Consider the following 23,147-nt stretch of genomic DNA (forward strand, 5'->3'; position numbering starts at 1 on the left):
TATTTTGGATATCTCCGTATTATAATGCCCGTACTTTTAAAACGACTATAATTTAAAATATATTTATTTATTTAAAGGTGTAATTATAAAATTACTTTCTCCCTTTAAGTTAAAAAGTCTTGAAACATATATATATATTTTAAAATAATATTATTTTAAAAAATATTTAAGATTTTATTTTTTTAAATACTTTAAGCTTTTCATATTTTCAAAATAAATTATTTTATTTGTCATATTGTCTTGCCTTCTTTAAATGATATGTTATCATCTTAAATGAAAAACGAGTGGGTATAAATGGTAAAAATAATGACGGTGAGTTTGATGTATTATCTTAAAATAATATTACATCAATATAAAAATATTTTTAAAAATTATTATGTTATTATTGAATATTTTTTAAAAAAATATGTCAATAATTCTATTAATTTTTTAACAGCAACGATCAAAATAAAAATATTAGATATAATTTTAAAAAATAATAATTTAATGACTAAAATATAATAAAAGTGATAGTTAAAATACTAAATGTGTAATTTACCTTATATTTTAATAAATTCAAAATTGTATATTGAGGTTAGGTGAGCGACAACAATCTTGTTTTGAGTTGGTTAGATTCCTTCCAAAATCAATATATATATATATAGATATAATATTTAATTTAACATTAAAAAAATTTGCATGCATTTTATTCCAATAATTCAAAATTTGGTAAGCACCAACAACTGGATTTATTAGCGATGCGATGAAAAGGACTATAGTTGAAGAGTATTAAAATGTTGAAAAATTAATGGTGTAACCGTTTGAGAAAATTAAATTAAAATATCAATAATTAGTGAGTCTAACGAGATAAGATATTAGATCTTTTTAAGTAAAGTCAAGAATTTGAATTCATACGTTATAAATGAAAAAAATTGATTGGAAAGATTGTATCATAATAAGTCTCTTCGGTGTTTGATCATAATTAATTGATCAATATATTAACTTGTTAGGAGGCTCAATTTGAACAACCGAAAAATATATAAGAAGGGTGAATTGGCAAAAACGGTTTAGGGAGTAAGGAGAAAGAAAAGATAGAAACTTTTGCATAGTAATTTATAGTAGTTCGACTTCTCAACTAAGTCTAAACCACCTTATCTCCTCACTAAGGATTTTCCAACAAATCTACTAATTTATTCTTTCTTTTTCTATGATCAAGAGTTATCTTTACAAACTCCCTAGTTTTTTACTTGGCTAAATTAGAACCAATCCTCTTTACAAAAGAATAAAAAGAAGTAAACAAATAAAACCTCTACAAGGTATGGTGTTTACAAAATTAAGGCCCACAAGAACAAAATATTTACAAGAGAATATAATAAAGAGTAAAAAACTCTTCTCTTGTTTTTAATTGCTTAGATATGTGTTCTGACCATTTTTCAAGTGTCTTGAACTTGTATTTATATGTTGGAATGAAATTGTGGTTGTTTCCTTAGATATGTGTTCTGACCATTTTTCAAGTGTCTTGAACTTGTATTTATATGTTGGAATGAAATTGTGGTTGTTTCTAACCGTTGGGGATGTTTTTTTTCCTGCAAAACAAAACTACCCAGAACAGAGGGTGTTGATACTCCTATAGGGAGTATCAGTACTTCCTTTATATTTTTAAATGAAACTAGTCGTTAAATAGCCGTTGGGCCTGACGATATCGATACTAAGTCTATTGTATCGATACTACTATGTAAAGTAATATCGATACCCCTTTGGGTATCGATACCATTTTTGCATTATGGAATTTGAGCAATGCAGGTAGTATCGATACTACCTCGAGAGTATCGATACTTCTCTTACATTAGGTATCAGTACCACATGAACAATATCGATACTGTTCATATAGTATCGATACTGTAAGAACAATATCAGTACTACTTGTACGTGAAAAAATGTTTAGTGCTCAAATTTAATTTTAATGGATTTTGAATTAATTTTGAAAACTTTGAATAAATTCAATTTAAGTCCAAAAACATTTTGCCTTAAATTGTTATATCAAAATATAATTCAACATAACTACGGGTAGTTTAATTATACAAGTTAATGATAAGGAAAACACACCTTAATTTCATATTCAATCTTTCCTAGAAAGGTGAAGGAGGTGGAATAATGTGTTGGGCTGAAAATGATAATCTAACTATTCCCAAATCCTCAATCAATATTATATTTGTCTTGTTCCTAATCATTAGTTATGGAAGGAATCTCAAAATTATTGCATTTTTGGAATATTGTCTTTGACCTTCAAAATTAGGTAAGCTTAACTATTCTAGAGGAAAGATCAGTAATTCAAGATTGAACCATTGGATCAACTGGTTCAGAATCGCCTAGCCAGTGACTCATCACACATTTTAACAATGGATTGCAATACTTTACCTAAGATGAATGTGAATACGATGCATGCAATGTAATGCTTGATTAACAATACATAACCTAAAGTAAACAAGATGGAGAGAGTCATTTTCTCTTTCTTTTTCATATTTAAATTCAAAATAACCAGGAGCTGGAAAGGTCGAACCTGGAAAAATTTCATGAAAATGAACGACTCTTGAACCCAAAGCTTCACTAGCACCTAACTCTGCCAGCCTTGTCTTCTAAGCAAAAAGCTCACGCCTCCATTATTCTTTCTCAAACCAGCAGGTTCCACTTTGTTTTAGTCTGAGTGTCCAAGCCAGAGCGTCCGGTTTCTAGCGGTTTCAAGTCCCCGAGCTGAAGCCGGCACCGAAACACGGATAGGATGGGATCGCTCCAAGCGCCTCCTGGAACGAGAAGCTCTGCATTGTTAGAAACTTCATGCGGGTATTTACTTCAAGAGTTGCAGGCAAGAGATTGTTCTTTTTTTCCCCCTTCTTGTTTTGATATTTTTACATAAGTTGTGGTTGTAATCATATCATACCTTGTGCTGCGTAATGCAATAGATGATATGAAATGAAGTTGGAGAAGATCAGTCGGAAAGAGAGAAGGTTTTACTAGAATTGGAACAAGAATGTCTGGAGGTCTACCGGAGAAAAGTCGACCGTGCAAATATGTCAAGAGCTATCCCGAATCAGGAACTGGCTGAATCTGAAGCTGAATTCACCCACCTTCTCTTGTCGCTTGATGAACGATCCCTTCCCGGACGGGTACCTTACCAATCAATCTAGATTTCATTAATTTTTCTGTCATAAAAGAAACAATTGACAACAACTTTACCTGCCATTGGTCGAATTGGATAAAAACAAGGGGCTTGATCCAGTCTAAATGCAACACAATGAAAGGTAAATGTCAATGTCGATACAACACAATTAATTTTATGACCTCCTACTTATTGTCACTGCAGACAGAAAATATCAGGAACAATAAAGCAACAACTTGATTCCATTACTCCACCATTGCGGGATATGCGGTTGAGGAAAGAAGAGAGAGTAAACCAGTTCCGAGCTGTACAAGGGAAATCCAGAAAATCTCAGCCAAAAATGCTGGTCGGTTGGAGTATGATGACTCGATAACAAATGTTACAGTGAATGAGAATGATCTTTCTTTGAAGAAACTTGAGGAATATCAAACTGAGCTACAAAGACTCCACAAAGAGAATGTACATAATCTCAAATTTTCTATCAAGGAAGTTTTATAGACGAATTATCCTAATTAACATCATATACTTTTCTTTCCTGTATCATTCTTCCGTAGACCAACAGACTTCAGCAAGTTGAAAAATATATAGCTGCTGTTCACAATTTGCAACATTGGGGATGGAATCTTCCATGATTATTACAAAAGTTCACCTGAGCTTGAATGAGTTGTGTGGGATTTCAAAAAATAAGTGATGTTATTTTGGCTAAACTCAATAGCACTGTGAAATCTCTGCAAGAAGAAAAACAAAAGCCACTCGAGAAGGTAAAATGTCGTGCCGTTATTCTTCTGAACAGATCTTATAAGGGGAGCTGGCACTATGCTGTTGACTGTAGCAAAAAAAGTACATAGTTCTTAATTGTTATCTAACCTCATAAAGGACAACATGAACATAAATCATAGTAAAAGGTAAAAAGAGAAGACATTTGATTTCTCGAATTCTCAACTTTGGCCATGAACGACATAAGATTCTTCACTCTGTCATAAGGTAAATATTTTTCATGACAATCTTTAGCTGAATTTCCGTCAACTTTGCAGCTTCACCAACTTGGTAAAGCACTGAAAAACTTGTGGAGCCTAATAGATACTTCCTACGGAGATCACTATTTGTTTTCCCATGTTATTGGTCTATTATCAGTCTCATCAGCAGAAGTATCTGATCCTGGAAGCCTTACACTGGATATAATCCAACAGGTTGTTTATAAGATCATCATCACCCTAAACTATCAAAGCAACTATAAACATAAAAGTTTCTTTTAAATGTTTCAAGGCTGAAGCCGAAGTCAAGAGATTAGATCAATTAAAGGCGAGCAAAATGAAAGAGTTATTTCTCAAGAAACAGAATGAGCTTGAAGATATTTGCAATAAATCACACATGGAGATTCCTTCAAGATCAGAGATGGAAAATATACTAAACCTGATAAACACAGGTGTGATTGAACAAATAACATCTATTATCAAATTTCATTTTCTCCATGTTTATATCTAAAGTACACAGGACCTAACTATCTAATGTACAAAAGGGATTGACCATGTCGAGCTCCTCATGAGCATAGATGAACAGATATCAAAAGCAAAGGAAGAAGCCTCCAGCAGAAAATCCATAATGGAGAAGTGGATACTAGCTCGCGAGGAAAAACACTGGCTGGAAGAATATAGCATGGCTAATGATCTTACAACAATTTTTCTGCACAACTAGTTGGTTATCTTTCTAGCTCAATCTTTTTCATGTTTCCTATTTCATAACTATTTTCAGGATGAGAATAGATATTCGGTCAGCAGGGGAGCTCAATGGAATTTGAGACGTGCAGAAAAGGCCAGGGTAACAGTCAACAATATCCCAGGTATAAAAATAGAAAACATCCGTCATATTAGAGATAATTCCCTCATGGAATTGACTCAAACCAGAAAATTTTTCAAAACTTGCATTATCAATTAGATTGTGTGAAGCTTTCGGCATTCTACCTTCAAAGCATGTTTCTCAAGCATCAAACGGTGAATCTTAATCTCTTATTGTGTGCATGAATGCATGTATATATTTTTGGAGATATAAATTCTTCACTGAAAATACACGACAGTAGTTCATTAAGGGAAATATCAATATGAACCCAGCACGACAGAAAGAAATTAACGACTAATCCCAGCATAAGTGATTCAATTTTATGTTCTGAGTTTCAGATTTAACATTACTCCTGATTACTTACTCCTGAACTTCCTCGTGCTTTTTCCCTCTAGGTCATGATTATATAACATTAATCAGATACCCTCTACAGGAAAATTATCTAATAGATCATAAGTTAACAAACAAAATAAATGTTTAAAAGGAATATCATTAAGGAATGCATCAAGACATGCAACTCTCAGATCCTGAACTTATTACTTGGATTCCTGGCTTTAAAAATTCTACATGAACTAAATTGAATTATGTTTTTTCATATAATATCTAAAGCATGATTAATCAATCAAACAAACTGCCATTAGGGAATGACATCTATGGTCATCTAGGTACCTCTTTTGGCAATGTTGGAAGAGTACAACCTGTCTCGGCAAGAAAGAGAAGAAGAAAAGCAAAGGCAACGGGTCAATATAATTCCACGTTCAACCAAAAGTAAAATTCAACATTCATAATGACCTGTTTAACCAGACCTCTCTAATATGCTGAAATATGTCCCAGCAGATGAAGAAGGTTCAAAGCCAGGTAATCGTTGAGCAAGAAAACTTCATTACATCTAGGCCAACCACCAGTAATCGGCGCCTTTCAAACAAGAGCTTGAATAGAGGTTCTGGCAATGCAACCCAGGGAGGCTTTCCTTGGGTATCCATCAGCTAGGATCAAACGGCAAAAGCTCAGTGAGACAAGGTACATCCTTGATAAAAAAAAAAGGAAAGAAACAGCAAGGGAAATAGATATTGCCTCCACTCTATTTCAACTATCCGCTAAGAGATGAAACAGCTTCAGTGGTACCGACATTTCCGTGCCCTTGTCACCATGAAATTATGAAAAAACCCATTCTGATCTAATGCACTAGTAACCGGAAAAGCCATTGTAAGTTAGAAGAAGAAAAGAATATGTTTGCAGAAAATAAATACAGTTTGTCAAAAGAACTTGCTATGTAATTATTTGTCATTGCAAAGAAAAAAATGGGAATTATTTTCGATTTCTTTCTATTTCGGTGCGTGATGATCAAATAGCTAGAGTTTTCAATCTTCCGATACTCAGTAAGAAACGCTCTAATTTATTACAAATCAAATTCGATTGCAATCAAATTTGTCAAAAGAAAACTAGCATTTAATATAGATTTTGCTAAATAGAAAAGGAAAATCTATATATCATTTATCTGAACCGGAGCATCATTTTCTGGCTTGCGAAAGAAGTTATCTATGCGGCGAGTTCCAGCTGGGGCGGGTTTATCAGCAACGGGCCGGGAAAGATCTCGATCACTCACTGAATTAGCAACGGGCTGTGTAGATTCGGCTGGAACGGGAAGTGAGTCGAGAAGGAAATCGCTCGTTGGTCTATGCCTTTTGACGCCAGTTCTGAGGTGATCAAGCTTCACCGTCTTTTTCTTCTTCTCGGCAGCGACTTCAGCCGATCTTTCGGCGAGGAGTTGGAGGAAAAGATTAGTGGAACAGGAAATGAGGAATAAGGCCTCCGAGTTTACCTTGTTGATGTCCTTGTCAAGTTTCATGATTTTTTTAACCCTTCCGGTAGGAAATTCGGGTAGGATCTGATCGACAACTTCATCTTCTGCCATTGATGAGACGTACTGTAAAGAATTGGAAGCGAAAATGAAAGCATTTAAAGAGGATTTGAGGTTTTTAATTGGCGGGAACTTTGTTGTTCTTCTGAAAAACTTCTCCCCTTTGAGGATTATAATTACACTGTTTTCCAACTATTATTGGTGTATTTTTTAGCAAGTATGGAGGGCGGTTTTGTCCACTAAAATTTACCCGCCATATCTCCTGTTATTTTCGCGCCAAATGAAATAAGTACTGGGATTTAAATGCTTTTCGATTTATTTTGGTTAAATGAAATCTAAAAACCCAAACTTAATTCACTCAATTGATTATTTAAATTTAAATTCAAATAAAAAATAACCACAACCACGATCATACAAATTATAATCTAAATACAATATATAATTTAATAAAAAAATTAAATATTTTTTTAATAATATAATATTATTACAAGATAGTATTAATTCTTCTAGAATAACAACATTCACTTTTATTATCAATGCCGCTCAATATATTCATAATTAAATAGATTTAAACAAAATACAATTTTAAAACTAAACATTGTAAAATATATTTCACGTCACTCACTTATGTGTTCTGTCATAAACAAATCACTCAATTAAGATATGTATAAATTACAAATTTGGTAACTGAGCCTTATCATATATCCTATTTCACTTACTGTACTTAAAATCTTTTCAATTTTCTCACTAAACCTAATACATTGGGTTTTTTTGGTCACTCGACCGTTTTCTCACTACAGGCGTTATATATGGGATGTTATATAGATGCAAAACGACATCGTTTTGGTGAAAATTTTGTTTTTTTAAAAGGACATCGTTTTAACCCCGTTAACTATTTAACGACGGAGTGACCAAAAAAAATCTAATGTATTAAGTTCAATGAAGAAATTGAAAACTTTTAAAGTTAAGTGAGCAAAATAGGAGAAAGAATAGAGTGCAGTGATGAAATTTGTAATTTACCCTTAAGATATTGTTCCAAACATATTAATCTATTGTTAAAATTGAAATGAACATTTAATATTACTTGATAAACTAGTATTTTAATCTCCAAAACTTATACGTTCTATAAATTTTATCATAATTTGAAATAATTCAATAAATTTAACATTTAATATTAAAAATTTCATCAATAGTTTTTTCTTATGATACTATCAAATTAAACAAACCCATCGAATCAAATAAATAATTAGGTAATTGAAATGTCATATAACAACAATAAATCATTGTGAAATTGTTACCACCCCAAATGTAAACGCATTGGACTTACTCACATCCCCTTCGCTGATGACCTCCTTATCTTCTGCAAAGGCGATGTTGATTCAGTCTTAGGGGTCACTGCTATTCTTGATGCCTTTTATGAAATGTCTGGTCTCAAATTAAATGCTTCCAAATGTGAATTGTTTTCAGATGGTGTTTCTCATCCCACTCTTGATGAATTGAAATCGATTACTGATTTCAAACTTGGCAGTCTGCCAATAAGGTACATGGGCATCCTTTTGGTCACAACGAAAATAACATAATCAGATTGCTCTGCTCTTATTGACAGTATTAAATCTAGATTGCATCAGTGGTCAGGTAGGGCTTTAAGCTATGCTAGCAGATTGTAGCTCGTTCGAGCAGTTTTATTTAGCATCACTAATTATTGGTGCAGACAACTCTTCATTCCCTTCTCTGTAATTAAAAAGATTGATCAATTATGCTATAGATTATTTTGGAAAGGGGCTGATAAATTTGTTGTTGGCGCCAGAGTGAGTTGAAAGAAAATCTGCCAACCAAGATCCGAGGGAGGTATAGGACTGAAAGATCTGAAAACGTGGAACAAAGCTTGCATGATGATCCTAATTAAAATTTTGGCTGGTGAAGGTTCTTTGTGGGTGGCTTGGCTTGGAAGGTATATCTTTAATGCAAATGATTTATGGTCTATTATTGTCAAAATAATATGAGTTGGACCATTAAACAGATTTTGAAACTAAGAAATTAAGCTTCCTCTATTATATACTATGGCTCTAAGAAAATTATTGAATTATGGAATGAGATTGGGGTAAAGAACCCTAAATTTTATTGGCACTCTCTGCTATGGTTTCCTCTTCTCATTCCAAAACATAGCCTCATAGCTTAGATGGCATTCCTTGACAGTCTCCCTACTAAAGAAAGGCTCCACTGAATGGGGATCGTTAATGACTGCCACTGCATCTTCTGTGGTGTTGGCATGGAAACTAGAAACCATTTATTTTTTTTGAGTGTCCCACTGCCACTGCATTATGGTCTGCTCTCTTTGCTATCAATGGTATTCGATTTAGGCACACTTCATGGAAAGCTCTCTATGATTGGGCTGTTGCAACTTGGAAGGGTAAATCCCTACTAACTTCTTTAATGAAAATTTCTTCAAATGTTTTAATCTACACTGTTTGGAAAAAAAGGAACAAGAGACTCTTTCAAGGTCGAGCTTCAACTGTCGAAGATATGTTCAATGCTATCAAGGAAATTGTTGGATTTCATCTAAGGGGAAGGCCTATTAATAGATAAAACACTGTTAATATTAATATTTGTAATCAATGGGGTATAGTTTGATTTTGTTTGATTGCCATTTTTTGATTTAGGGCAATCTTTGTACTCCGAACATTGATTATTTTTTGAAGCAGTTCTATGATCTTTGGGTAATAAAACTAAATTATCCCAAAAAAAATAACATGAAAGTAATAAAACATTTTAAAGAGAAAAATAAGCAATTTACAGAATAAAATGTAATCATCTAAATTTTTGAGTCAACGTTTGAGGGTTGATATGAGAAGTATATAAACAACGAAAGAGTATAGTTAGACCTTTAAGATAAAATATAAGTTTATATTTTTTTTATTAATCTGAGAATGACTATAAGATACTATATGTTCGAAAGACTATTAATCTATTTAACAATAAATACTCAAACACCCTTAACATACAATGTGCTCGAATCCAAAATTATAATTTTTCATACAAATAGGATGTAGAATCCAAGATATCCTAAATAAATTTTAAAATATATTTTAGTCTAAACAACCTATTTAATATCTAAACTATTACTCTTATTTTTATTTTGGTATCCAATCTTTTTTTCTTCAAAACCATACCTAATATTTAGATTAGATTTTAATTTGGTACCCGTCGTTAAATTTAATGGGAGAAATCTAAGAAAATGCAACTTAATTTAAGGCTGACAAACGGCATAAATAGGCGCGATAAAAAATGTGAGAAAAACCATAACAATTTAGGTTGAGCACGAACGAAAATGTGATATTATTTATAATATTTCAGGTTGCAACCATTAAAAAGTAAAAAAATAGTAGTAGAACCGAGAAACTATAATACAGTAAGTATCTATACTTAGTTACAAGTATCGATACAAGTCGATACTTGTCGTGACATAAGTATTGAAGCACATTTAACATTTTAGGTAGCAATCGAATATGTTTTCGAAGATATAACATTTTAGGTTGGACTTGATAACATTTTAGGTTGCAACTAAGTATTGATATTTGTCGTGAAATAAGTATTGAATCACATTTAACATTTTAGGTTGCAATCGAAAATGTTACCAAAGATATAACATTTTATGTTGGAATGGATAACATTTTAGGTTGTAACTAAGTATCGATACTTAGTTAGGTATAATTTAAAAAAAAAGCTTGAGTATCAAAATGAAATAAAAATAATAGTTTAGATACTAAATTTGTAATTTACCCTGTATTTTAAAGAGCTGGTTAACAAATATTCATGAATAAACTTATCAATGAATGAGTAGCTTACTTTGTCCGGGTCCAAGTACAGACTTTTTACCTTGAGTCAGCTTAACTCTCCACTGCCCAGCCCAGTTTAAATTTAATTAATAAATATATTTTTATTAAAATTAAATTATAAAACATATATATTAATATAAATTATTTTAAATTTTTTTTGTTAATTCATGAATATCAAAATGAATCATTAGACCGCATCTGATTAACTTTGAGCACAATATTGGGTTTTTAGAACTTGACAGTAATTATCCCGATTCATAAGTAAATTTATTCACGATCACTAGTTGAAAATAATTAAATTATTAATTTAAAAAGTATATTTATTATACTATTTTCTTTAATTGAAAATCATTTATTAAATAAATATACTATTATGTATGAAATTTCTAATTGAATTAGTATCATAAATTAAATGGGCACTACCTCAGTTACAAAATATTCATAAAAGATATAATTTTAAATGGAATAAATAAATTAACAACGTTGTGTTGTTATTATTACTATTATATTTTTGAAGGGAAGGAAAGGGGACGAACTTTAAATCCAGAATAAGGTATAAATATTATTTAATTATTGATATAATCAATTTTTTATAAGATAAAAACCTCTAGTTTTATTAAAATTTAAAAATATATAAATTATAACGAGGATTTACTATTACAATTATAATCGTAAACTAAACAGATAATAAGTGATTTTCTTATAATCGTTAGTAAAAAAAAACTAGTCACTTAAGATTACACAAAGATCTTACAAGGAAAATATTAAAAAATCTAACCAAATAAACTTAAATAAAGATAGATACGGACAAATCTATTTGCATCGACAAACTAATCACAAAAGGGGATCTTACAAGGAAAATATTAAAAAATCTAACCAAATAAACTTAAATAAAGATAGATACGGACAAATCTATTTGTATCGACAAACTAATCACAAAAGGAGATCAAACTACTAAAATACAACAAACAAATCGCAATTCATAACCGAGCGACGTGAAAAAACTATATATGAGTACAAATTACATATCAAAATTAAATCTAAGGGTCTAAAGCAGAGAATATCAAGATAACAAATAAACATCACATTGATTAGTTGTGACAATGTCAAATCCAACCATGAGAAAAAGATAAATAAAAATAACGACCAAACGATAAAAAAACGTGTCATAAAGACAAAGTAAAACAAACTATAAATACGCAATTATTAAAAATAAAAAAAAAGAAAAAATGTGATATAATAAAAGAAAAGAAAATAGTGAATACTGTTAGTTGATGATCAATATTAAGATTAATATCGTTGTCAGTCACAACGATGAAGAAAAAAAGAAACTAAACACAAAGAAAAAAAAAGGGAAAAAACCCTAAAAAAATCAATCTATTATAATAATTTTATCACTTTAATTACAATTATAAAAACAATATTTAAAAATTAATTCTAATTAGAGAGGCTAAGAAAACGAGATTTTGATAGATTCAAATATAATTTTAATTTATTTTGAGTTTAAATATAATTATATTTATTCAAAAATTATTTGAAAATTTGATTTCAACTCTAATCTGATCAAAATATTATTTTCATTTTTAATATATATGTAAAAATATAAAAATATAAAATAAAATACTAATTTATTTAATATAATTTTATAAATAAAATAAAATTTAATTTAACATAATTATAATATTTATATGTTAATTTTTACATATATTTATTAAAATATAACAAATAACATAGATATATATTATTTTTAAATTTATCCAAACTCTTAGGTTAAATTTTAAATTTTAATTAATTTTTGCACATATTTTTAACCATAATTATCTCATAATCTACGATTAAATATTTATCCAGAAGTTTATTATTTTAAGTTGAGTTAATTGTATCATATGTCCTTAAACTACGATTTTCATTTTAAATTGATCTTTAAATTTTTTAATATTCTAATTTCATCTTTAAACTATGATTTTCATTCTAAATTAGTCTTTAAAATTTTGAATATTCCAATTTGATCCTTAAACTATGACCATCATTCTAATTGGTCCTTAAACTTTTGAATTTTTCAATTTTATCCATGGTTATCCAAATATGCAATTAGTTTCAAGCACAGTTTAACCTAAATTTTATTTTTTTTCGAACATAATAATATAACTTGGCCAAAAGATTTTATTAACAATGGATGGGATTAGTATATACATATTTTTAGGATAAAATTGAAATATTTAAAAAGTTTGGGGATCAATTTAGAATGAAGGTCATAGTTTGAGGATGTAAATGAAATATTTTTGAAGACTAATTTAGAATAATAGTCATAATTTGGAGATAAAATTAAAATTATTAAAACTTTATGGACTAATTTAAAATAAAAATCATATTTTGAAGAAGGAAAAGCAAATTCTCTCTGGAAAGAAATGCAAAAAGGGTTGAACGGGAGACCTTCACTGTCCGCGACGTGGAAGTGAATTAAAACATAAGGGGGGAAAGTTAAGGCGAAAGGACCGCCAAGTATCGAGGGACAGCACAGCACGGTCTCTTCGTCGACTTCGCATTGCTCATAACATATGTTATCTTCCCCACACTTCTCGAATATTATACATAAAACCCTAGCGGCTACACTCATCGGTTCTCGGAACTAAACGAAGAAAACAACAACGGAAATGGAGTTTTCTCAAGCTGACTTCGATCGCCTATTAGTCGCTGAACACACTCGAAAAACCGCTGAAGTCACCTACTCCAAGGACCCTCTTGACGCCGAGGTTCATTCGTTTATCATTGCTTTGTTTCTTTTTTAAATTTTGCTTTAAGTTTCTTTGTGAACTGTTAAATTCTGGTTGCAGAATTTAACCAAATGGGGAGGAGCTTTACTAGAATTAGCTCAGTTTCAGACTGTTGCAGATGCGAAGAAGATGATAAATGGTATTCTATCGTGTTCTTGAATTTATTCCTATGTTATATTTCCCCCCTTTTAGTATTATTACTGTTAATCATTTAGATGCAATTTCGAAATTGGATGAGGCGTTGGGGATAAATCCATCCAAGCACGAAACTTTATGGTGCATGGGAAACGCGCTCTCCACTACTGCATTTATGACTACCGATTCTGATGAGGCTAAAATTTCTTTTGATAAGGCAGCTCAGTTTTTCCAAAAAGCAGTTGATGCGGTAACTTCTTTGTTTTCCTCTTAAGCGCGTTTTGAAAATCCCAAATCGAGGGCTTTTGGAAGCTAATTTGGGGATTTTTTGGGGTTTTAGGATCCGGGGAATGAGCTTTATCAGAAGTCTTTGGAAGTTGCAGCTAAGGTAAACTTGCTTTTCTTTGTTATACAACTAAATGATTTATGTTTTAATGTGAATAAACCTTCACAATTCCGTATATAATTGAACTAATATTAATGTTTTTAGCATTTTAGCTGCTGCATTGTTTGATGTGATAATTATTTGAAATGAACTTCATCAATGATAAAGTTATGGATTGTGCTTAATTATATAATCAGTTATTTAATTACTATACCGTGTTAATGGGATCGATGTTTTCCATTTGTTTTTCCGAGGCTAAGCTGGTTTTAATTTCTTTAATCTCCTTTTGTGTCGAATGGATATGTTTATTTTCTTGGGAAAGATAAGAAAGAGCATCTAAAGGAGTGTTGATTGAGGAGTGAGTATCCTGCTGAACTGCCTAGGTTTTTATTAACGGTGATATCTTTTATATCTGATGCCGTCACTTGCCTAAACTTTCTAATAGAGCTTGGACTTTGTTCGTCTTCTTAGGCTCCGGAGCTGCATATGGATTTCCAAAAGGCTGCAGCTAGCCAACAGACTATGGGTGGGGCATCTTCGGCTTCTTCAACTTCAACTGTGAGTTTCTTTTTTTAATTCTTCTGACTTCCAAGCCTTCCCTACTGGTTCCAATACTTCTCTTTGCCGCAGAAGTGCTTGCTTGCTTATGTTATCCTTTCTTATCACACGATCTAAGTTACCGGTTACTATGTTGTATGCATTAGTTCATTATGTATTATTAGATGTGAATGAATAATTCATATAAATTATATGTAAGCCTTGATTCTGCTATTGTCGGTTTCAAATCATCAACCCCGTTCTCCTACCATGGGCTCAAATAAACATTTCGACATCAGTGTAAGATTGCATCTAGATCATTTCGAAATTGTACATGTTCTGCATTTCTAATTGATCCAGGAGCCATGACCGACTCCTCAATGTTTTTGTGAGGTATAGGTAATAAAATAGTCCTGCCTGGTAAGTATGAATTCTAGCTCAAGGAGCTGTAATCGATAAGGAAAGGAAGTGTTCTTAACACTCCTAGTTTTTTTCAGACATAAGTTCGAAAGATTGGTCGGCTTGTTAGCATGACTACAAATACACAATCGCTGTTAATTTTTTAATAACGGGTTTTCGATTAATGAGCAGAATATAATATATGCGCATGGATTCTTCATTCTTGGAGCTTGGACTTCAGAGCCCGAAGAAACTTTAATAAACTGTGTCCATCACTTTTCTCTAAGTTCATAGAAATTTTTTGCTGATTCATTTGTATATATTTTCAGGCTGCCAAGAAGAAGAAGAGCAGTGATTTGAAGTACGACATATTGGGATGGGTAATCCTAGCTGTTGGAATCGTTGCATGGGTGGGAATGGCGAAATCCCATGTTCCCCCACCTCCTCCACGATAAAGGTGTTTGGTTAAAGGTAACCATTCTGGTTATATTTGGTTAGAAGGTTAAAGATTGGCCCTGGTGAGATGTAGTAAATTGGAGCAAGTGGATTGTTCCCGCATGTTGGTATCGTTTTGTCTCTCCTTAAACTATGTTCCAATAAGACGGGGTTCATCAAAGTGGTGCGACGTTGCAGCAACTAGGAAATAGACATGCAATTTTTCAGAAAGGCAAAGTTATTTAATTTTTCAAATAAATATGAACAAATTGTTAGTTTTTTTTTTGTTTTTAAATAAATTAAGTTAAATTTTTACAGTTCAAATATTGCAAATATATTGAGTCTATCAATTTTGAAAGTAAACAAAGAAATCATTTTTTGAGGTAATCTTCAAACTTTAAAAAAAAAGAATGGAGAAAAAACTTACCCTAATTTGTATAAAAATGTTGAACAAAAAAATCAAAGTTATATAATATAAAAGTTTAAAAGAAAAAATATTATATTAAATATTAAATAAATGAATCTATCGTGTTAAACTGTTTTGGTTTAATGGAACCAGGATGCTTTGGTTGATGATCTTTGTGGTCATCTTCAAAGTTTCAAATCTTATATATATAAGATTACAATAAAATTAAACTTAATTACTAATTAAAATTTGAACCAATATGTAATAATATCTCTATTGTCACAAATTTCAATTGGATATTATAGTCTTCAATAATTTTTATTCTTAAATAAATTAAATATTCGTTAAAGCGTCGTTAGCTCGATTAAGAATTACTCTCTCTTCAACTAAAAACTCATCGCAACAAACTTCTTCTTGCATGTTTATGATATCTCTAACAAAATTCATAATAATAAATTTATATATTTATAAGTGAAAAAAATAAGCATCACAAGTAGGACTGTAAATGAGACGAGACAGATCGCGAGTTACTCGAAATCGACTCGATCAAGGCTTGATAAATACTCGGATCGAATGGACTCGACTCGAGTTCTTAACGAGCCGAAACGAGCTACTTGATATTTGACTCGAAAAGCTAGTGAGTAGCTCGAAAACATAAGTATATTAAGATTTTATTTTTTAAAAAATAAATTATTAATAATATTAACATTTATGTATTGATTTTTTAAATACAATAAGATTTTCATGTATTTAAGGTTCAGGTTCGAGTTTGAGGCTTCAATCGAGTTAAGTTTAAGAATTTTTTCTTTATTTCGAGCCTTTTCGAGCTGCTCACGAGCTTCAGTTCAGGATTTCGAGTTCGAGTCGAGCTTGAAAATTTTAAACTCGCGAGTTTTCGAGTCGAGTCAAGTTTTATTTCAGAGTTTTCGAGTTGAGTCGAGTCGAGCTCAGCACTACTCAAGCTCGAATCGACTCGTTTACACCCCTAATCACAATATCAAAATAAAACAGATCACCTACAAAATACGAGATTTAACATGATTTGACTTCACCATTCTCACCGAATGAGAAAAACAATAATCCATTATAGATGTAGAAATCACAGAGAATATAAAATACAAATAATTCTCTATATCTCATAACTTCAAATATATTTTAAAATCCAATATATCTCTAAATTATTTCAACATCCCTATAAATTTTCTCTGCAAATGATATTCAAATTATAAATATCACAAAGAAGATTATATCCTTATAAAATATTTTTCCTTTAAAATATACTTATATTTATAAGAAAATAAATTTGATGAACAATAATTATTGTTTCATAATACTATTTCTTATCTAAATAAATTAAGTAATCTTTAACTAGAATTACTATAAATTCAAATCAAGTGCGAAGTTTGACGGTTTCGCAAACCCTCTCCATTAGGTATTAACCTCCCTGAAATGACCAAAACCGCGCTAGTATTCATGCAAAATAACAATCTTATCCCTCACCACACTTTACAGTTCAACACAACATTTGCATGTATAAATTTAACCGTGGTTAAATTCCATATACCGACATCTATAAATAGCGACTCCCCTACTTTCCAAGATCATTTCTCTCCCGCCATTACTTATGGTGATTCAAAATTCCAAGCCAAACACATTGTTTTTTTCTCTACAAATTTCTCTTTCTCCTCTCTTTATGCCATTGGAATTCTCAGTTTTCTCAAAAATTCTCCAGCAATGGTGAGCTCTGAAATTGCTTTGGATCGATTCATTTCGGTCCATCTTCATGATTTCACATTTTCTTCTTATTCTCTCTACTCCATTGTCGTTTTAATTTTTACCGATTTATCGTGTCAGGTTGTTGAACAGAAAGTTAAAGGAGCGGAGATCACCGAGAAGGATTCCCTCCTCCTGGTAAAAAGATAAACTATCCGAATTTAGCTCGTTTCCTTCTCTCTTTTTTTCGTGGCATTGGTTTGATGACTTGGTTTAACGTCGAGTTTGCCTGTTTTCTGTTTCTATACCTGGTTCCATTCCCGGCTATCCTTTGCTTTGTTTATGCTTCTTTGTTCTGGTTATAGTTCCTGCTTTTCATCTTCAAATTTCCAGTGCTTCGATAAATCTAGGTATGGTAAACGTACGCAGAGACCAAATTCTCCTTTCTCGTTGTTTTTCTCTGAAATTTAACCTCTAAGAAACTCGGATTTTTAAAAGCTTTATATGCACCAAATACACTTCAGATCTGGACATTTTGATTTTGATTTGTAGCTTCGATGAAAATTTTGCGCGTAGAAGAGCATGGCCATTCTGAGTCAATTTTTCAGTAATTTATGACTCGAGCTGCATATTAAAGCCTGCTGTTAATGTTTTATAAGTATTGATTTCCTATATTTCGTCGCATTTTCGCCAGAGAATTTTCTCTGTATTTCTTTTTCTCTGGTGCATTTTGCTGCTAAATGGATCACAGTTTTTTACTTCTATTGTCAAATAGTTAGAACTAGAAGCGTTGATTAAATATTTTTAAGTTAATCTCATCTTTGTTGATTGATTTTTCTCCAATCAGACGAGGAACTTGCTTCGTATTGCTATTTTCAATATTAGCTATATCAGAGGCCCTTTTCCAGAAAATTATTTCAACGATAAATCCCTTCCTGCTTTAGGTTAGCTTCTTCTTCTAAGACTTCTCAAATTTCTTTTTCCAAAATCTGTTTGCCTGATTTCTTCAAAAATTGTGACAACTATAAATAGAGATGAAGATCAAGAAGCTATTGCCGTTGGATGCAACGTCTCGTTGACTGATTTATTGGATGGAGAAAGGCAAGTTGTTTTCATTTGATTCTTAACCGTTTTTTCTCTTTCTGTTTTCGCCTCATTGACTCTGATTATTTGATAATTTGTCGCTTCTTCCCAGGTGAGTATGATGCATTATAGAAAAAGTACCTAAAAACACTGTAGTTGCGAATTGGTAGATGGAGCAATGATTGAGGAATACTCATGTATAATCTCCGAGTCACCGTTTTTGTAATCATATTCAAAGATTTAGTGATTTGATTCTTGATTTGACAAATTGAATATCCCTTCTCTTTGCAGTCTCTTTTAGTTATTCCAATTCTGATTCCAATGAATATTAATAATACTGGAAACAAGAAGCAAGAAAAAGCATTCAACTGTAACTCCACCTCTGAAGTTACTCCCAATCAAATGAGGTGATTCAAATCCGATTCATTCGAACCAAGATAATTTTCTGTCCCTTTTTGTTTAGAGCCGGCATTTTTATGTTAAAATTCTGTGACAATGTGGAATTTCAGGAGTTCAGCTTGTAAAATGGTCCGTACTCTGGTTCAACTGATGAGAACTCCGGATAAGAAGCCAGAAGAGGTAAAATCTTAGCAACTAAGCCTTCTAAATAGTATTTATTTTTCATTCAAGAACAAAGCTATGGTTAATTGTGACATTTGTTTTATCTTCTGTTTCAGCGTACTATATTGATGAAACTTCTCTACTATGATGATGTGACGGTATGCCTTCTTATTTTCACCGTGAAGACTTTGTTTCCTCTACCTGAAGTTTGGGAGTAATTTTGTTTAAAATATTCCCTATTGTTTAATAAAATATGGGAAATTAATTGTTAGATTCTTATTGTCCATGTATGAGGATTTGGTATTTGGTTATTGAGCATGTATTTGCTTCTCTGGATACTGAACTCAAGCAATTTGTTACTTGTTTGTCTATGTCGTGATTTTCCTGTTTTCACTCAACTCTTTTGGCGATTTTCTTTAGATTCAACCTTAACAAATACGGTATTTTATGGTAATGCATTAATTTCAACCACACACAGCCAGTGGACTATGAGCCTCCCTTCTTTAGAGGCTCTACGGAAGAGGAAGCTCATAATTCATGGACCAAAAATCCTTCAAGGATGGAAGTTGGAAATGTCAACAGCAAGCAATTTATGTTAGTTCTCAAGGTAAAATTTTGTAGGCCTTTTGTCAGCTGGGATCAGATTTGTGGCACATATTTACCAAAGTTTTCGTTACTGGTAACTTTGTACAGGTGATCCCCCGTGGGGATGAAAATGATGACATTCAAGATGAAGAAGTAAGCCTCGGTGCTGACTCTGTTGAAAGAGACGAATCTGCTGATTCTGACAGTGAGGTAAAAAGACTATCCTTTGTTCAGTCTATGAACCCTTGCCCTTTAACGCATGCTCCTGCTATATGACATCAAATGATAACCCATTATCCAAATAATTTGAGTTGTCGTCTTCGATTTTTTACTACTGGTTTCAGGCTAGTGAATCACAAGAAGAAGAATTTGTCGTGGCACCAGTAGGTAATTGAATGGTTTCACAAGACCTTATTTCCCCCTTCCATCTTGTTTTTCTTATAAGAATTTGTTGCGAGAATCTTGTTGCAAGTAACAAAAATGGTTGTTCTTCCAGATAAGCAACGACCAGACAAAGAAAATAGCGTGGTGGATGAAGGTAATATTTTAAAGTTATCAGAACAGAAAAAAGGCCTTAATTTTTTTTAATTCCTCCTATCTTACCTCTTTCTCTGTGAGATTTTTTTTCTCTGGATTAGGTTTGTTTGCAACTACTAATCTGTTACCTGCCGCACAGATGATACTCAAGATCCCATGGAAGATGAACAACAATTGGAAAGGGTGAAGAATTGGATCAATAATCTTCATCTTGACACTGTTGGAGTTACAGATGTGCTCTCAAATTTCTCCGATATCTCAGTGGTAAAAGCGCTATATTATTTTCCTACTTTTTTTTATCAATAGGGCTAGAAATTAGTTGAGAGTGGTTTGCTTTCGAGATCATGCAGTTTCCTTTTATTGTCATAATAGTTCTGATTTTAATCTTACTATTTCATACAAATACAGGTTTTGACAGAAGGTAATGAAATATTTGGTGGAAATTGAAATTTAAACATAAAGGGAGTACTCTACAGTGCTGACTTTGAACTCCTTTCAACTTCCATAATAATAAGTTTTCTATTTTTACCTGTTACTACTTTAATATCTTTGGATTGATTTCAGAAATAATGGACAAACTTGTAAAGGAAGGTGTTTTTGTCAAGCAGTGGAAAAGACAGTTACACCATAAACAAGCAGAAGGTTATATGTTTTAAATTTAAAATATGTATGCTCATTACCTGCTTTAGATCACACTCCTTGATAATTGATATCATGAAAAATAATACCTACCAGAAATCCGAGTATGAATTTCCGGTTAAAGAAGAAATGAATGGCCAAGTCCACATTGTTCAGAAATCTCCAAAGGTTGAAGATCACATGTATATGAAGGTATTCAAGTTCGATTCTATTTCCATTTTCTGAATTATCAAAATGAAGATTGTATGTTCTGTTACATGTAAAACATATTATATTGCACTGTTTTGTTTACTTTGCCTTTCATCTCTGTATATTTATGAGTTCTTTTTTTGCACATTCTGTAACTAAAACCTTAACTTGCACAATTTCAAGTCATTGCAAATTTTAAATGAAAAAAGATTCTGTTGTTTTCTGGTTCTTTTAATAAAGAGGTCATGAGGAGTATTTCTTACATATTGTTAGGGTTGCCTGATTGATGTTTTTTCAGTTTGCAAATTCTGACTTCATTATTGTAACTTTAGGCTTCATACCATGCTCTTCCAATGACATATGTATCAGCTGCAAAGCTTCATAAGAAGTTGGATGGACAAGTAGATCAGAATGTTGTTCGAAAGATTATAACTAAGATGACGCAAGACGGTTTTGTCGAAGCTAAAGGCAACCGCAGGCTCGGTATGTTGGCACTTTTGTAACTATTTCCTCCACACATACTCATACAATAAATTCTGGTAATTTACTTTGTGATCGATCGGCTGTTAGCACAGGCAAACGTGTAATCCGCTCCAAACTGACACAGAAAAGGCTACTGGAAGTCAAGAGAGCTTTAAACAATGACCCAATGGTGATGCTTGTAATATTGTTACTTGTGCAACAATGCTTCTTCCGCGTAATGTTTAATAAGTCTATAACTCTTCCTACTAGAGCAGGATATGGATACCAATGAACCACATAACAAGACCAATCATCCGGAAATGCACACACCTGCTATTCAATTGAAACATTTTACTGTTATTGGTAAGAGTTCAGCCACGCGTGAAGTTTTGAACTGAGAATATGTTTCTCTTTTTATAGGAAGCAACCTCGGGGATATGTCTACAGACGGTGCCGTCCACTCCATTGGTTCTGATTTCACGCGCATGAGGGGACGATCTGACATAAATCAAAGTGAACAGACTATTTCAAAGACCAGGGGCAATGGAAACACCCCCATAAGCATGGCTCAGGTTAGTCTCAAATTGAAGGCGACGTTCCTTTTTCCCACTCGATAGCAATCCTTTACACTGATTTGTCAGCTTTATTAGAAGTTCAGATTTCAGAGTTTTGTGTGGGTTATGGTTAATCATTGGGACGGTTATAGAATTTTATGTTTAATGCGAACTTAGAAAATTATATTAAAAATTTAAGGTGTGAATTTAAGAAGTTATATTAAAATTTTAGGAGTGTTAAATTATAAAATTTCAAGTTAAGAAATTAGATTATTAATAGAAAATACAAAGAATACTTAAATTATATGAAGATTTAGAATCTAAGAATAATCACACCCCTTGGCCCATCTCTAGTTACTTGTCTAAAATATTATTTTATATCAAAGTCTGAATACATATAAAATCCATTAATTAGCCGCGTGATTAAGGATGTTTATATTATCTTACTTTATGTATATTCGAATTTCGACATTTATCTTAGAAATATAATACCGAGTAATTTAGTTTCAAAATGTTCTGCAAATCTAAGATGTTTCCTTCTGTAATTATTCAGCCAATAGCTTCAAGAGAGAGCTTTGTCCCAGGTTGTGAGAACGACCGAGTTAATGGAAACTGCGATGAGGTAGACCGTGTTGTTTGTAGTAGATCATCATAAGATAAGCGATGCTGGAAGGCAAGCACGGTATGCTTTAAATTCCTTCTAGTTTGATTAAATCATGAAGATCCAGAGGTGGTTAAAATTTTATCCTCTCATATTCCTGCTCTTTCATTCTTTGGCAGGTAAAGGAACCTATCCTTCAGTACGTGAAGCGCCAGAAATCTCATGCTGTTTGAAAGGAATGGGGAAATGTGATGTCAATCCGTGAACCAAACTCAAAATTGTTTGACAAATTATCCTTTTCAAGTAAATTGTAGAACTTGTTGCCTTCATCTCATAGACTGTGATCAAAGAAAACATGTTAATTATCTTTTTATCCCTCGTACTAAATGAGAATTTACGTATGAAGCCTTTTTCGGAACCTTCTTTTGTGATTTGTAGTAATTGCCTAATTGGTAAGAAATGGTAAATATTTTCCACCCAACT

The 23,147-nt window shown here is 32.1% G+C and overlaps 2 protein-coding genes and 2 pseudogenes across 3 annotated transcripts; 3 read left to right on the forward strand and 1 right to left on the reverse strand.

The window, feature by feature from the left end:
- Window positions 1-2,683: 2,683 nt before the first annotated feature.
- Window positions 2,684-6,153, forward strand: LOC120215088 (annotated as a pseudogene).
- A 223-nt stretch (window positions 6,154-6,376) lies between these two features.
- On the reverse strand, window positions 6,377-6,978 carry LOC120215082 (nuclear transcription factor Y subunit C-5). Its single transcript, XM_039212861.1, has one exon. It carries the CDS (start codon window positions 6,885-6,887, stop codon window positions 6,456-6,458), a length of 432 nt encoding a protein of 143 aa, XP_039068792.1. The 5' UTR covers window positions 6,888-6,978; the 3' UTR covers window positions 6,377-6,455.
- Window positions 6,979-13,212: 6,234 nt separating this feature from the next.
- Window positions 13,213-15,728, forward strand: LOC120215055 (mitochondrial import receptor subunit TOM20-like). Of its 2 annotated transcripts, XM_039212846.1 has the most exons (7): window positions 13,213-13,422; window positions 13,504-13,582; window positions 13,659-13,828; window positions 13,919-13,966; window positions 14,435-14,521; window positions 15,229-15,358; window positions 15,718-15,728. In XM_039212846.1, exons 1-6 carry the CDS (start codon window positions 13,324-13,326, stop codon window positions 15,352-15,354), a joined length of 609 nt encoding a protein of 202 aa, XP_039068777.1. In that variant the 5' UTR covers window positions 13,213-13,323; the 3' UTR covers window positions 15,355-15,358; window positions 15,718-15,728. The 2 variants fall into 2 exon arrangements, with proteins under 2 accessions (XP_039068777.1, XP_039068776.1); XM_039212845.1 differs by lacking the exon at window positions 15,718-15,728 and having other exon boundaries at window positions 15,229-15,431.
- Window positions 15,729-17,474: 1,746 nt separating this feature from the next.
- Window positions 17,475-22,943, forward strand: LOC120215151 (annotated as a pseudogene).
- The last annotated feature ends 204 nt before the right edge of the window (window positions 22,944-23,147 follow it).

The sequence above is a fragment of the Hibiscus syriacus genome, unplaced genomic scaffold (genome assembly GCF_006381635.1).
Source record: "Hibiscus syriacus cultivar Baekdansim isolate YM2019G1 unplaced genomic scaffold, ASM638163v2 tig00110114_pilon, whole genome shotgun sequence".
In the NCBI taxonomy this organism is placed as follows: Eukaryota; Viridiplantae; Streptophyta; class Magnoliopsida; order Malvales; family Malvaceae; genus Hibiscus; species Hibiscus syriacus.

Coding starts and splice junctions, on each gene's coding strand:
- LOC120215082 (XM_039212861.1), bottom strand. CDS start 6,887: ATGGCAGAAGATGAAGTTGTCGATCAGATCCTACCCGAATTTCCTACC.
- LOC120215055 (XM_039212846.1), top strand. CDS start 13,324: ATGGAGTTTTCTCAAGCTGACTTCGATCGCCTATTAGTCGCTGAACAC. Junction 13,423..13,503: donor AGGACCCTCTTGACGCCGAG/GTTCATTCGTTT, acceptor TTCTGGTTGCAG/AATTTAACCAAATGGGGAGG. Junction 14,522..15,228: donor CGGCTTCTTCAACTTCAACT/GTGAGTTTCTTT, acceptor ATATATTTTCAG/GCTGCCAAGAAGAAGAAGAG.